Raw genomic sequence first — 13,697 nt, forward strand, 5'->3', positions numbered from 1 at the left:
AACCGTTTGCAGCAATTAATTCTGCCTGTCCCGCCGGCCCGGTGATGGCAACACCTCACCCAGGCAGCGTTCAGATCTCCAGTTCAGATGACCGGGAGGTGTTTTGGAAAAGCCAAATCCTGCACCAAAGCCGCAGGAGCCCTCCCCCCGAGGGTTCCCACCCGAGCAAACCCCGCGGGCGGCGGCTGCCGGGAGCATCGCCGGGCACGAGGTGTCACCGGGGAGCCGGGAGGGGATGCTTCGGTTCCCTGCAGGGAACAACGGGGGCTGGCAGACCGAACGGGGAGAGGGGAGATGCAATAGTGCCCGCCGGCCGGTCCCCGGGAGCTGCGGGGTGCGAGGGCCGGGCACCCCCCCTAGAGCCCCTCTGGGGGGCACCCGGCTGCGCAGAGCCGACCGAAAACCCCAGGACCCTGACCCAGCGAACTGGGGGCTCGGCTGAGACCCCCAAACCGTTCACAAGCAGCCCAGGAGGAGTAAGCGCGGGGGCTCGCGATGCCATCCGCCCCGTGCGCGGTGCCCCAGCTCTGAGATCCCACCCCAGGTCGCCCCTGAGGAGGAGGCTCCGTGGGCTGGACACACCGCAGGCTGCTCGCGGATGGCTGCGAGGGGACGGGGACCCCTTTTGGGGACCCTCGCGGCTCTCTTTGGCCCCGCACCGCTCTTCAGAAGCTGCTCCCGAAGGGACGGGGCCCCACCCGGCTGTGCACCCCCCTAGCCCCCCGACCCTTCCCAAGGGGACGCGGCTCCCTTCGGGCCATCCCCGTCCCTGCACGGCTCCCCCCCGACCCAGGGCTGGCCCGGGGAGACACCGGGGCTGCGGGGCCGGAACGCGGGGCGGAGCGGCGGCCCCGCAGCCCCGTTGCCGGCGGGAGCCCGGCGGGGCGGCGCCGGGCGGGCGGTACTTAAGGCGGCGGGGCGGGCGGGCGGCACCGCCGGGCCATGGTTCCGCGGAGCGCCGTGCGGGCTCTCTGCGCCACCGCCGCCCCCCGGGGCGCCCCCCGTTCCGTGCCCGGGACCACCCCGCCGCCGGCTACCGGTAGGGGTCGGGGTCCCCGGTCCTCGGGTCCCGGTCCCGGTCCCCGGCCGGTGCCTCCTCCGCCGCCCGCCGTGGATTTTGGGGACCCCCGGGAGGCGTTCCGCAGCAAGAGCAGCGCCGAGCTGCTGCGGGGGCTGCTGGTGCTGGGGCTGTGCGCCGTGGAGCCGCTGGTGGAGCACAACCGGGAGGTGGGTACCGGGGTGGGGCGGGGCGGGGGATGCCGGAGCCGACCCGGGGGTCCCCTTGGGGGTCTTGGGGGGGGGGGGGGGGTGTCGGAGCCCGGCGCTGAAGCTGCCGTGTCCGTGTATCCCGCAGCTGCTGCAGCTCGGCCGGCGGGTGCTGGGCCGGGCGCTGTTCGAGCGGCTGATGAAGATGACCTTCTACGGGCAGTTCGTGGCCGGGGAGGACCAGGAGGCCATCAAGCCGCTCATCCGCCGGAACCGAGCGTTCGGCGTGGGCACCGTGCTGGATTACAGCGTGGAGGAGGACCTGGGCCCCGCGCCGGCCGGGCGCCAGCCGCAGCCGTGAGCGCGGGGACCGGGGCGGCGGCGGCGGCGGCGGGCGCGGGTTTTGGCCGCGTCCCTATTGGCTGAGCGCGCCCATCCCCTCGCTCCCATTGGCTGCGGCGCGCGGGAACCCGCGTGCGTCACGGCCCCGCCACCCGACGGGGGCCTCGTGCCCCGAGGCGCGCTGCTCCACCCCCCCCCCCGCCCCGTCCCGGAGCCCTTATCGCCCCGCCGCAGCCCGGTGCTGTTATCGGGGAGCGGCTGCTGGCGCTTGGCGAGCTGCGGCTGGGCTCTGCTGGCCCCGCCGGAGCAGGTTTTGGGGGTGGAGGGCACGGGATTGCTGCTGGTGTTGTCCCCCGGGGGTGCTGCTGCCTGTGCATCCCGCACGGGAGGCTCTTGCCAAGCCCTTGCTGCCGCGGTGTCACCGTGCCCGATTTGTTCCAGCAAATGGACGAGGCATGGGGGAGGGAAAAATGGCAAAAACGGCACGCAGGCGGTCAGCCTCGCGTGTCGTCGCAGGGCACCGCGTCCTGCTCAGTGGCGAAGCTGTTGCTCTGCTCGGAGGTGCGGGACTGGAGGTGTCGGGCTCGGGAGCTGCTTTCTTCCCGCATCTGGGTGCTTCGGGGCTTTTCCAGCGCAAACCAGCCGCAGCCGGCAGGTTTCTGGCCGCCTGATGCCATCTGCTGTTTGCTGAGCTCCTGCGCAAAGAGCTGTGCAGGGCCCTCCAGCACAGCCTGCTCCCCTGCAGCCAAGCTGGAGATAACCGAGTGGAAATGCCTCGCTGCCCCAGCAACGGGGCTGTGGCTGCTCCTTGCGACCGGTTTTCCAGCTAGGAACAGCAGCGTGCGGGGGGGGCGGGCACCCGCTGAGCCTGTGCCCCTGCATGCCTTGCATAGGCTGGGTCCTGCAGCGCCTGGGCTGGCATCCAGCGCTCCGCCAGCTTGTCACGGGTGTCCTTGGCCCTGTGCTCAAGGCGCGAGTAGCAGAGCTGCAGCCAGCTCACGGTGACGCAGCTGGAGAAAGGTCCCCTGCAGGCAGCACGGCCTGATGCTGTGCCCATTCCCATGGGCTTTGGGATGGGCTCCAGCCCCTAGTAGGGCATGGGTGGGCAGGGACTTTGCTTCCCATGGGAAGAAAGGAAGAGCCCCCCCCCCTCCCATCGTGGTGCTGCTCGTGATCCCCTTGAAGCCTCCAGTCCTTTGCTGGCCCTTGGCCACCCTGCACCAGGAGCTGGGCTGTGGCTGTGCTAACGTGGGCAGGGCCCCTCCTGCCCCTGCAGCAGAGGTTCCCTGAATGCTTCTGGACTCGCCGAGTGTCTGCAGCACCCCACCATGCTTAGACTTCGCTTCCCCTAGAGATTTCTTGTGTGGACCACTGATGTCTGCCCCAGCATGAGATTATGAACCAGCCTGGCCAATGAGCCACCCCAAAACACCTTATCCCCTTATCCTCCAACTCCCAGTGCTGGTGCCGGGTGCTGCGCCAGGGTGTGCTGTGGGTGCTGGGGGGCACAGGGTGCTTTCTGCTCCACCTGAGGATTTGAACTGATGCTGTGCAGGGAGGTGCTGCGGCAGTCCTGCTACTGTTTGCTGGCAACTTGTGTGTGGGGCAAGCTTGGAGGACTCTCTTCTGCCAAGTGCTTTGCTTGATTCCTACCTACCTGGCTTTAGACCTCACCAGTAGTTTGAGTGTGGGCTTCCCCTAACCACAAGGCTTGCCTTTCATGTGGTAATTGAGGAACGACTTTTCCCTCATCCCCTCTGCCAGACCCATCTCCTGCTGATGAGCAAAGCAAATAGGCTGGGCTCGTGGCACCCTCCTGGTAACCTCCAGGGTGAAATGGATTATCACCTCCGTATTTCTGACATGGGGAACTTTTGTGCTTTTCCTGAGACAACTTACTTGAGCCTGATCAAAAACTTACTGAAAGCCTGAGTCTCCTGTGTCAGCCACTTTACGTGTGCACAGCAATCCACAGGCAGGTTTGCCCTGTGCTACTGCACTGATTCTTCCTTGTTAAAGCAGGATTGCATGCTCTTGCTTTCACACTTCTATTCAGATTTGGTCTTGGGACCTTCTAAAGTTGAAAGTCACATTTGCTCGCAGCTGAGGCCGAGGTGACTTGCATCTGCCTTTGCATCCCACTGGAGCTTTCTTCATCACCTGCTTTGTAGCACACACAGGGCCTGGTTTGTGCTGGGCTCCACAGCACGTGGCTTGTGCGTGGTGGCACCAGCGTGCTTGTCTGGGCAAGTGTGAGCTCCCAAGTCCTGAGCAGGTCTTAGAAGTGGCTCCTTTCCAGCTGCAGCTCGGCAAAAAGCATTCGGGCTGTGCTCAGAGATGCTTCCTGCTCTGAGAGGCTTGTGGCCAGGTATAAGCTGACTTCTGCTGGGTTAAGTGGCATCTGCTTCTTGTAGCATTTGCTTCTTGTAGCAACAGCTTCGTTAGCCAAGACTAATATTGCAAAGAAAGCAGATGATATCCAGGAAGAGCTATTTCTTCAGCTGGAAGGAGCTTCCTTTATTTTGTTTGATGCAGAACAATGAAATGAGCACCATGGCACTGTTTTGAATGCCCCCCTCAGGGTTGATGGGCTCGATGCAGTCATGCAGCAGGAATGCTGCTGGAAAGGGTGTGTTTGTCCTTAGGAATACAAAACACTCCAAATTCAAGAGTGTTTTCTACTAATTAAGTTGCACAGGGCAGGAGAGCTTTGTTCCTGCTGCTTGTCCCCAGCACCTCAGATGCCAGATCAAGGTGTGCTTGGGGCTTCAGAGCCTGCTTCAAGGGGACCTTTCAGCTGACAGGGGCTTTGCTACCACATCCCATCCCTCAGCACATGATGTCTCCTCTCCTTTCCTTCTATCACCCTTCATATTCAGGGGCAGCAAGTTTCTTGACCTGTTATCCTAGGGGCATCCCAGGCATGGAGCACAACGGGTTGCAGTGCAGCACCCACAGATCCCCACGAGCTCTGGCTGCGTCTGCGCTGGCTCACACGAGGCTTTGCTGCACTGTGAGCAAAGCAAAGCTGCTCCAGGGAGCCTCCAGCCGGACGGAAGGGCTTTGTTTCTGCTTGTTTGTGCTTCCAGCAGCTCCTAATCCCTGTCACAGGGTTTCCACGTGGGTGAACACGTGTCCCTACTCCCCCGTGGAAGTCCCCTGGCTCGACTCGCAGCATATTTCCCCATGGGGCTCCGTAGGGCATGGCCAATTTGGGGGCAGTGACTCTGGGGTTACACAAGGGAGAGATCTCCTGGGAGAAGACAGCTCTGTGCTGCCTTCCAGGGGCTGGCAGGGTTTCCTAAGCAAGACCACTGTCTGCAGGCTGGATTTAGGGTGTCAGAGAGGAGGTTTAGCTGCTTGAGCTCCAGGAGGAACTCATGACTTGGCCGGCGCTAGCATGGGCTGTCAGAGCCCTTTATCTCCGTGGCAAAGGGCTTGGGCTTGAAATTACATCCGAGGTTGGCTGGAGCCAAAGCTGGGGCCGTGTTTGGAAGCTGTTGACTAATGCCAAGGTGCAGAGGAGCGAGACAGCTGAGCTGCAGCAGGGTTTCTATGGCTTGATGCAAGCTGCTCTGAAAGAGCTCCTCGGTTTGTGGTCTGGTCGCTGGTGCCTGTGAGATGGGAGGTGTTCGGATGAGGTTTGGTGAGAGCCATGGAGATGGAGCACCAGTGCTGACTCTGTCCTTGCCATGGGGTGGGTGTCCTCAACCACAGCTGGCTTGGGTGTGCTGAGAGCAGCTCTGGACCCAGGGTCAGGGCATCCTCCCTGTGCTCCTCAGGGTTCCCAGGTGGCACTTGCCTGGATGCTGAAACCTTTGTTTTCCTTGAGAGGATTTGGGGCAACTGAGCTGCCAACAGAGCTTATGCTGAGCAGCATTTGATCCACTGGTGATGGGATGGCAAGGGAAGAGCAGGGTCCAGCACCAGGCTGGCAGCAGGGGAGCCTTGGAGCTGCCCTGGCCACCAGCGTGGGGCTGCGAGGGGTTGCTGACCTGGCCCTTATCTTCCCTGTTTCTCTTCTTAGCTCCTGCACCTCTGCAGCCGAGAAGGAGAGAGGAGGTGAGTGACCCAGCCTCTCCTGCCCACAGGAGATAGCATCTGCCAGAGCATCCAGCCGGTCCAGGCACCACGGGCCTGGCATGGGGGAAGGGTCCAGCTCCTACGTGAGCTGAAGAACACGAAGGTCCTCAGCCAGTCCCGCTTCTCAGCAAAGGCTGAGCTCCTGCTCAGTCAGCAGAGCAGGGAGGGCATATTGGGGTGTCTTTGTGGGCTCCTGTGAGGTCCAAGGCAGGTTTCTTCACCCCTGAGCCCATGGCAGGAGCTTCCCGGGGAGGCTAGCAGGACTGGAGGCAACACAGGGGCTACATGGCCTCTCTCTGGCCTTTTCCACCGCAGGAGCAGAGCAGAGGGAGAAGAAGCAGCACCATGCCCATCGTGGATCTGGCAGTCACCGCAACGGGGTCGCCAGCCCCCGCACCTATTTCTATGCCGATGAGGCCAAATGCGACCAGCACATGGAGACTTTCCTCCGCTGCATTGATGCCTCAAGTAAGCCTTCGGTGTGTCCTCACAGTCCTGGGGACTCCAGGGACACCCGCACCCCCTCCTGCCCCTCTGGTGTCCTGGCCAGCTGTGCCATGGTGGCTCTCTCCAGGTGGCAGCTCAGAGGACGGCTTCTCAGCCATCAAGCTGACAGCGCTGGCAAGGCCTCAGTTCCTGGTGAGTGCCCCTCGGTGCCAGGGCCATGGATGATGTGGGTGATGGGCATGATCCCTCAGAGTCTTGGCGTGGCAGAAGGCTCCGAGCTGCCTGGGCTGCAGCCCGTGCAGCTCACCCAGGGTCCTGCCCCTACAGCTGCAGTTCTCAGAGGTGCTGGTGAAGTGGCGGCGGTTCTTCCACCAAATGGCCGTGGAGCAGGGCCAGGGTGGGCGGACAGCACTGGAGATGAAGCTGGAGGTGGAGAAGCTGCAGGTGAGCGGGCTGATATCCAAGGGATGTGCTGCTGGAGGTGGCCCTGGAGGTCCTCGGAGCAACCCTGACCTGTGGCACCTCTGATGGGGTCTGACATCTCCTTGGCACTGATGCTCCTCTTGGTGGCAGGAGGCCCTGGCCAACCTCGGCATCGCGACCAAGGCAGAGAGCCAGCACTGGTTGACGGGCGAGAACCTGGGTGCGAGCGGGTAAGCTGTCCGTGACCTGCAGGGTGTTGTGGGGTGGGGGCACTGAGGGACCTGGGCCAGCCTCACCGTGTCCCTGTGACAGCTGGGCAGCAGCAAGGGGAATTCTTCAAAGACCAGCGCTGGCCTGGTGCAGAAACCAGGGGCCCTGAAAGCAGAGGGTTTTTTTGTTGGAGGTGACAAGATGGGTCGGGGTGCCACGTGCAGCAGGCTATGGTTTGCTGGTGAGACTGAGAGATGGTAGAGACCCCCAAAAGTCACCAGCATGGACCTGGCTTCCTGCTCACAGCACTGTGGACCTGCTGGCGTGGAACAGCCTGATCGACAGCCGCACCAAGCTCTCCAAGCCGCTGCTCATCCCCAACGTGAAGGTGGGTACACACTTTGGCAAGGCTCTGCCCCCCGACCAGCTCCACAGTGGGGGCACTACCAATGTCCCTGTCCCCTGCGCTGGTCCCCAGCCGTTGCTCCAAGTTTGGGTGCTGCATTGACTCTTCCCTCTTGGGATTTTGCTCTCTTCGCCGTTGGCCACCACCCCTTGCCTCTTTTATGCGGGTCTGGCAGCTGTAGCCAGTGCCAAGAAACTGGTGGTGGTGGACAACAGGAGCATCTGTGCTGGCTGGAGGGGCATTTGGGGGGCACAGGGTGTGTGTCTGCTGTCCCCAGGCTCTGCAAGGCTGGTGGAGCAGGCACCCCGCATGCTGCAGTGGTTGGGGGATGCTGAGTTTGCAGAAGGACTGGGGGTGAGCTTCCCAGGGCATTTGTCTCCCATGGGCAGCTCCTGGAGTGCTGCTCCCCAGGCAAGCTGGTGAACGGGCTCTTCTCACTTCAGACCAGGCAGCTCGAGCCTCTGTTCCCACACTTCACCGAGGAGGAGGACCAGCAGATGAAACGGATGCTGCAGCGGATGGACATCCTCGCCAAGGTCTGAGGAAGCTGGGGCTGGGTGCCACTGTGGAGGGGAGGGAGACACGTGGCAGGTGGCCCCAGCAGCCCACCCTGCATCATACACCCACCAGAGAGCCACGGAGACGGGCGTGAGGCTGATGGTGGATGCAGAGCAGAGCTACTTCCAGCCAGCCATCAGCCACCTCACCCTGGAGATGCAGCGCCGCTTCAACAGGGAGCGGGCAATCATCTTCAACACCTACCAGTGCTACCTGAAGGTGAGGGCTGGCAGAAGTTGTGCAGGCTCCGGAGCACACAGCAGGGAAGGGACCTGCTGGAGCAGCTGGATGAGCACTTTGGTGATGCTCTGGTCCATTTGGTGTGATCCTGGGGCTGGCTCCACGGCACTGATGTGATGAGCCTATGCTGTCTCTGCCACCTCCTCCCAGGAGGCTTACAACAACGTGACTGTGGACGTGGAGCTGTCACGCCGGGAGGGCTGGCACTTCAGCACCAAGCTGGTCCGCGGCGCCTACATGGAGCAGGAGCGGGAGAGAGCAGCAAAGTTTGGCTATGAGGATCCCATCAACCCCACTTATGAGAAGACCAACGAGATGTACCACAGGTAGGGACCTGCCCCAGCCACGCTCCCACCTCCCTCCCCACCAGGTTTGGGCTTGGACACCCTCCCCACATGACCCCACACTTCCCTGCAGGTGCCTAGACTATATCCTGGAGGAGATCAAGCACAGCCAGAAAGCCAGTGTGATGGTGGCATCTCACAACGAGGACACGATCAAATTCACCTTGCGGAGGTGGGGACTGGCGAGGAGGGGTCGGTGCCTTGCTCTCAAGTGGGATGTGGGGCACGCAGTGGCAGTGCTGTCTCTGCTCTTTTCCTAACACCAAGGTTTGCCTTGCAGGATGATGGAGCTTGGGATCCATCCTTCGGAGAAGAAGGTCTGCTTTGGGCAGCTGCTGGGCATGTGTGACCAGATCACCTTCCCCCTGGGTGAGTGCTGAAGCTCCAGTACCTGGGAGCAGAGGGGACGTGGCAGATGTGCTCCTGTCCCATGCTCACCCTGCAGTCTCTTTGACCTGTTGTGGGGCCTGAAGGGCCAGTGGAGCTGGGCTGTGGGCTGCCACAAGGCTGAAGATGGTTTCTTGTTGTCTGGGCAGAAGTGGTGAAGCCCAGGAGAGGATGGCACTGGCAGAGGAAGGTGCCCTGACCTGGAAAACACTGGGTGCCACAGGGAGTGTGTAGGGGGGAGACCAACAGGTTTCAAAGCTCCGGCATGAAAGGGTAACCAGAAGAGCTGTGCTGTGGTGGGATGGATTAGTCCTCTTCCATGGCTGTGTCCATGCTGGGACACCTGCACAGAGTTATGGAGAGGGAGGGTATAGATAAGGACTTTTGAGGTGGAGTCCAGCTGAGCGTCCAGTGAGACCATGGTGGCAGGACAGGGGAATTCCTCCTTCAGGCCACGAGCTGAAATGGGGCTGCTGGTAGATGCTGGTGTGGTGGGAGCCAGAGCTCTTTGCTATGCAGACTGGCTCAGCTGAGGCAAGGCTGGTGGTGGCAGGTCCCCATCAGCCACATGCCCAGACCTTTGTCCTGTACCAGGGCCCCTTCTCTGGGCAGCTGTGCCCCTGCACTGGCACCACACCGCCAGCTCTGGCACCCAGCGTGGGGTTCCCAGCTCCAGCCCAGGGCTTCTCGCATATTCCCTGACACCTGAGGTGACTTTTCCTGCTTCTTTGTGACCCCTGTGCCCCACAGACAGGCCCAGACACAGGCACTCGCAGGTCAGGGCTGATCCCCCTCCCCATCCCGGTCTCCGGAGCAGGGACCCGAGGCCAGGAGAGCAGCAGGAGGCAGGCCGGGCAGTTGTCCAGCATGGATGCTGCTCTGTCCTGGAGTTCCCCCAGTACGCAGGGCTTGGCTGTGCATCTGCAGCCTCCTCTGGTCATGCTGGAAAAATGTGTTAACTTGATGTTTCTGCTTGAATGCTTCTTGAATTGGCCCAGCCCTGGCTGCCGGCATTCCCAGGGCTGCCGGTGACCTCAGGGCTCTCCACGATCCCCTTCTCTTCCTCCAGGTCAGGCTGGTTTCCCCGTCTACAAGTACGTGCCCTACGGCCCGGTGGATGAGGTGCTGCCCTACCTGTCCCGCCGAGCCCAGGAGAACAGGGGCTTCATGCAGAGGGCAAACCAGGAGCGGGATCTCCTCTGGAGGGAGTTCAAGCGACGGCTCTTTGCGGGCACCATCTTCAGCCCCAACCCCTGACCCCTTCCAGCCCCCCAGGACCCAATGCTGGGCTCAGCTGGTGCCTGGGGACGGGGCTCTCGTGCCTTCGTGTGTAACCACTAACCCACTAACTTCCTTGTTGCTGTTTTTCCCCCCCCTCTGAGGCCTTTGCCTGGGGAGGTGATGTTCTCCTGTTGCTGTTTGAACCCCATCCTCCTTCGGGAGGCCACTACTGTAGGGCTGCCCCAGCGGGCAGTGCCCCAAGGGACATCCCCCTTGCTGTCCCAGCACTGGGAGCCCAGGGCGAGCAGATCTTCCCCTCACGACACATGCTGGTGCTCCCCTGCCAGCCCTTCCCTTCCCCACCAGCCTTGGCCAATATTGTCCTGGTGTTTTGCCCTCTGAGTGCAGGGAAATGCGGAGGTTTGGCCACCAGCTCCGTGGCACACATCCAAGACCCACGGGATGGCTCAGCTTTCCCTAGCCCTCCCTGGGCCAGAAGAAGGGCCTGAGGATTATCACCAGGCTCCAGCTCTGCGGAAGGTCCAGCAGAGGCTGAATTTAGCAGCGAAAGTGGCATGCAGAGGTGGCTGGGGCACAAGGGGAGCCCTGCTGCCTGCTCACCTGGGGCAAGCCTAAGCTTTTGCCCCATCCCGCTGGGCTGAGCAGAGCCACAGCTCCCCAGGCTCTTGGTCTCAGCCTCTTGCAGCAGCACTGGCCCTGGGGCACACATTTAGAGAGGGAGCAGGAGCCGCCGGGCCCCATCCTTGTGCTGCCCCAAACGCTGCGGGGACGTGCGTGAGGCCGGAGCTGTGCTGTGGGAAGGGGAAATCCGGACAGCTACTGGACACTGGATTTGTCAGAGAATGGCAATAATTAAAGCGTGGCTGTTCTTGTTCCTGCCTCTCCTAGAGCCATCCCCAGGGGGAGCTGCGGAACCGAGCGGGAGGGGCTGGCATCATCCGCGGCGGCACCCGGGGGTCCCCCCTCGGGCTGGGTGCTGCCCGCCCGGGGTCCCCGTCCCCCCCTCGCCTCCCTCGCGGTTCCTTCTCTGAAAGCCCAAGGGGTGAAGGGGGATGTTTAGGCTTTCCAGCTACGCTTGCTTATTGCTTTGTCTCCGTTTTTTTTATTATTATTATTTTTTATTTTTATTTTTTTTGTTTCCTGGTTTTGCCTTTCCGAGCACCCGGAGGGGCAGGCGGCGTGACTACAGGCTGGGGCAGGGGCTCTGGAGCTGTGGGTGTTTAAAAGCAAGGTGCTGGTGCAGGTAGCAGCCAGGCTCCTGGGAGTACAGGCGACATGATCCCTGCTCCTGGCCACCTCTTTATCCCCTTCTGCTTGTTGTGGAGCGAACGACTTTCGAGATGCACGAAGAAATGGCTCAAGATGCCAAGACCCAAAGCTCCCTGCACCCTCCGAGCCCAGGGATGTGGGCACAGGGAGCAAAAGTTAACTATTGCAAAAGTTAATCATGCACCTCTGAACGGCTCTGCAGCCCATATCTGGTGCAGGCTGCTGTCTGCAGGGGTGATGGGTGCAGGGATGATGGGTGCAGGGTGCTGCCTGCTCTCTGCACAAGGTGCTGGGTGGCCTTGCAAGCCTGGGTGCCGGTGCAACACCCCAAAGCCCTGTGCTCCCAGCAACCTTTACCCATGCTCAGACAGAAACAGCGACCACCCCTCTTACATGTAATTCTGGGCACAGTGACCTGGCTAAGCCCTCCCTTTATCTCAGGCTTTCACCAGCCTGCCCAGCTTTAGCCCTTGCTGCTGGAAGCTGCTGTCTGCCTACCCTGAGGGAAGGGGAGGCACAAAAAACACTGGGTATGCCCTAGCCTGTGCTGCAGCCCACTCACTTGCAAGGGCACTAGCTACAGCAGCAGGGGGAGTTGCGAGGGAGAGAGCTCACATCTGTGCAGAAGCCATCTCAGCAGACTTGCACTCAAATGCCGTGAGTGGTCCAAGCACACGTGAGCGGGGATTTCTTCCAAGAAGCAGAGCCTGGACATGTCCCCGCTGGACAGGGACGGGTGCCTCGTTATCGTATGGCTCCCCTGTGGTCCGCTGTGCAGCCCTTCCTGGTGAAACAGCTGCACGGATTTTTGAAACACGGACAAAACAACATATTTTTCCTTTGTTTTTTTTTTGTGTTTGGAAATACTACAGCGCTGGAGTTTCTTTCTCTCTTTTGCTGTTTTCCAAAACACAGTTCGATGGGAGGCAAGCACCTGGTAGGGCATTTCCAGCCTGAAGTCTGAAAAAGAAACTGTAAACCCTGCTGTAACGGAAAACACTGAGATGAGCTTGCAGAGCACCCACACAGCCTGATCTGCTCAAAGGCAGGGGCAAAATCCTCGCTGGGACCAGGTGGAGAGCAGCGTTGGTGGAGTGCAGCATGACCCATGGGACGTGCAATCCCCCCATGCCTGCAAAACTCTTCCTGCCCGGTCGGGCAGTACGAGCCAGCCCAGCCCAAGCTGTCCCCAGCACACTGTGAATCCTCCCCCTCCCTGCAGCATCCTCAGCAGCTTCTCCAGCCCCAGGCTCCTGGCCAAGGGACAGGCTTATCCCCCACGCAGAGGTGAGCCACACTGCTGAGAAAAGGGTGGCTTTGGTTAGACCTGGTAAAAATGGAGCAGCACAGGACATTCTGCCTGGAAGAGGTGAGAAAGCTCTTCATGGAAGCCAAGTAAAGAGCCAAAAAGTAAACACATCCATGCACGAAGCAACAGCGTGGAAAATGCGTGGCGGTGAGTGTCTCCTTTGGCTTGTCAGGAGCGGGGCCAGGGAGCACCAGCCCCGCTCGGCAAAGAGCAGAGGTAATGGAGAGAGCAGATAGGAAGGGAATCCCAGCCATGGAAACAGCCGGAGCGAGGCTGAAGCTCCAGGGGGGGCAGGCTGCCAGGGCAGGCAGGGGGCTGCCAAGCCCAGCTTCCTGCTGCAGCACAGCTGGCGGTGCCACGGGCTGGGCTGGGCACGGTAGCAGCCAAGCCTGGGGGGCAGCATGAGCCCCCTGCACCCCTCAGGAAGCACGGAGCAGTGTCCGGAGCTTCACAAGCTCATCCCTTGGAGCTTCACAAGACAAGGAGAAGTGAATGAGCAGACGGTGCAGCCTCTGTGCCAGTGGCTTCATGGATCTGTGCGCCTCTTGACCACCCTTTTCTGGAGCAAGCCCCCCTCCCCAGTCCTTTTTCCCAGACAGGAGGTGATGCTGAGCTCACTCGGTGCAGAGCATTCGTCCTGAGGGAGTCCCTTGTGCCTTGGCATGGCCAGACCACTGCTGTCTCAGCACTCCTGCCTGGCCAAGGGGACCAAGTGCCAGGCGGTGCTGGGTGCCACCAGACAGACCCTGCCCGCAGGATGGGGCAGCTGGGGCAGCTGGACGTGGTGGCAGAGTCACCCAGGCAAGAGATACTGGAGCCCAGCAACACAGCGTGGGGACGGGAATGGGGGCACATGAAAGAGGAGAGGGTGGCAAAGAGGGGAGAGGGAGGGATGTGCGATGATCACCAGCCTGTTTGAAAACTAATGTCTAGGAAGGAAAGTCGGTGGGACATACCAGTAACCACCAGGGAGATGGGAGATAGTTTCTGGACAGATGGATGGAGAGAGCAGGAGGGAGCTGAGTGTTGCTCAGGAATTGTGCCCCTCCTCCACGTTTATTGGGATTTAACTGTCTAAGAGCATAGTTTCCACTGGTAAGACCACCAGGGATTTCCCTGTTGGGAACTTCTGTCTGTGTGGACTTGAACAGGACAGAAACCTTCCATGTACATCAGTCCCATGAACCACAGACATCAGAGGAGGTTGGTGGCGAGAAACTCTTCATCCACC

General features: G+C 61.1%; 1 protein-coding gene across 1 annotated transcript; it reads left to right on the forward strand.

Moving 5' to 3' along the window:
* Nucleotides 1–942: 942 nt before the first annotated feature.
* Nucleotides 943–10,739, forward strand: PRODH (proline dehydrogenase 1; the record flags this gene model as incomplete). Its single annotated transcript, XM_084297132.1, has 14 exons — nucleotides 943–1,227; nucleotides 1,355–1,563; nucleotides 5,576–5,610; nucleotides 5,947–6,099; nucleotides 6,206–6,270; nucleotides 6,406–6,522; nucleotides 6,652–6,731; nucleotides 7,018–7,099; nucleotides 7,561–7,653; nucleotides 7,748–7,894; nucleotides 8,066–8,241; nucleotides 8,333–8,431; nucleotides 8,540–8,628; nucleotides 9,716–10,739. The coding sequence occupies 14 exons, from the start codon at nucleotides 943–945 to the stop codon at nucleotides 9,901–9,903; spliced, it is 1,818 nt and encodes a 605-aa protein (XP_084153258.1). The 3' UTR covers nucleotides 9,904–10,739.
* Nucleotides 10,740–13,697: the final 2,958 nt, after the last annotated feature.

The sequence above is a fragment of the Netta rufina genome (genome assembly GCF_964035555.1).
Source record: "Netta rufina genome assembly, chromosome: 17".
Lineage (NCBI taxonomy): Eukaryota > Metazoa > Chordata > Aves > Anseriformes > Anatidae > Netta > Netta rufina.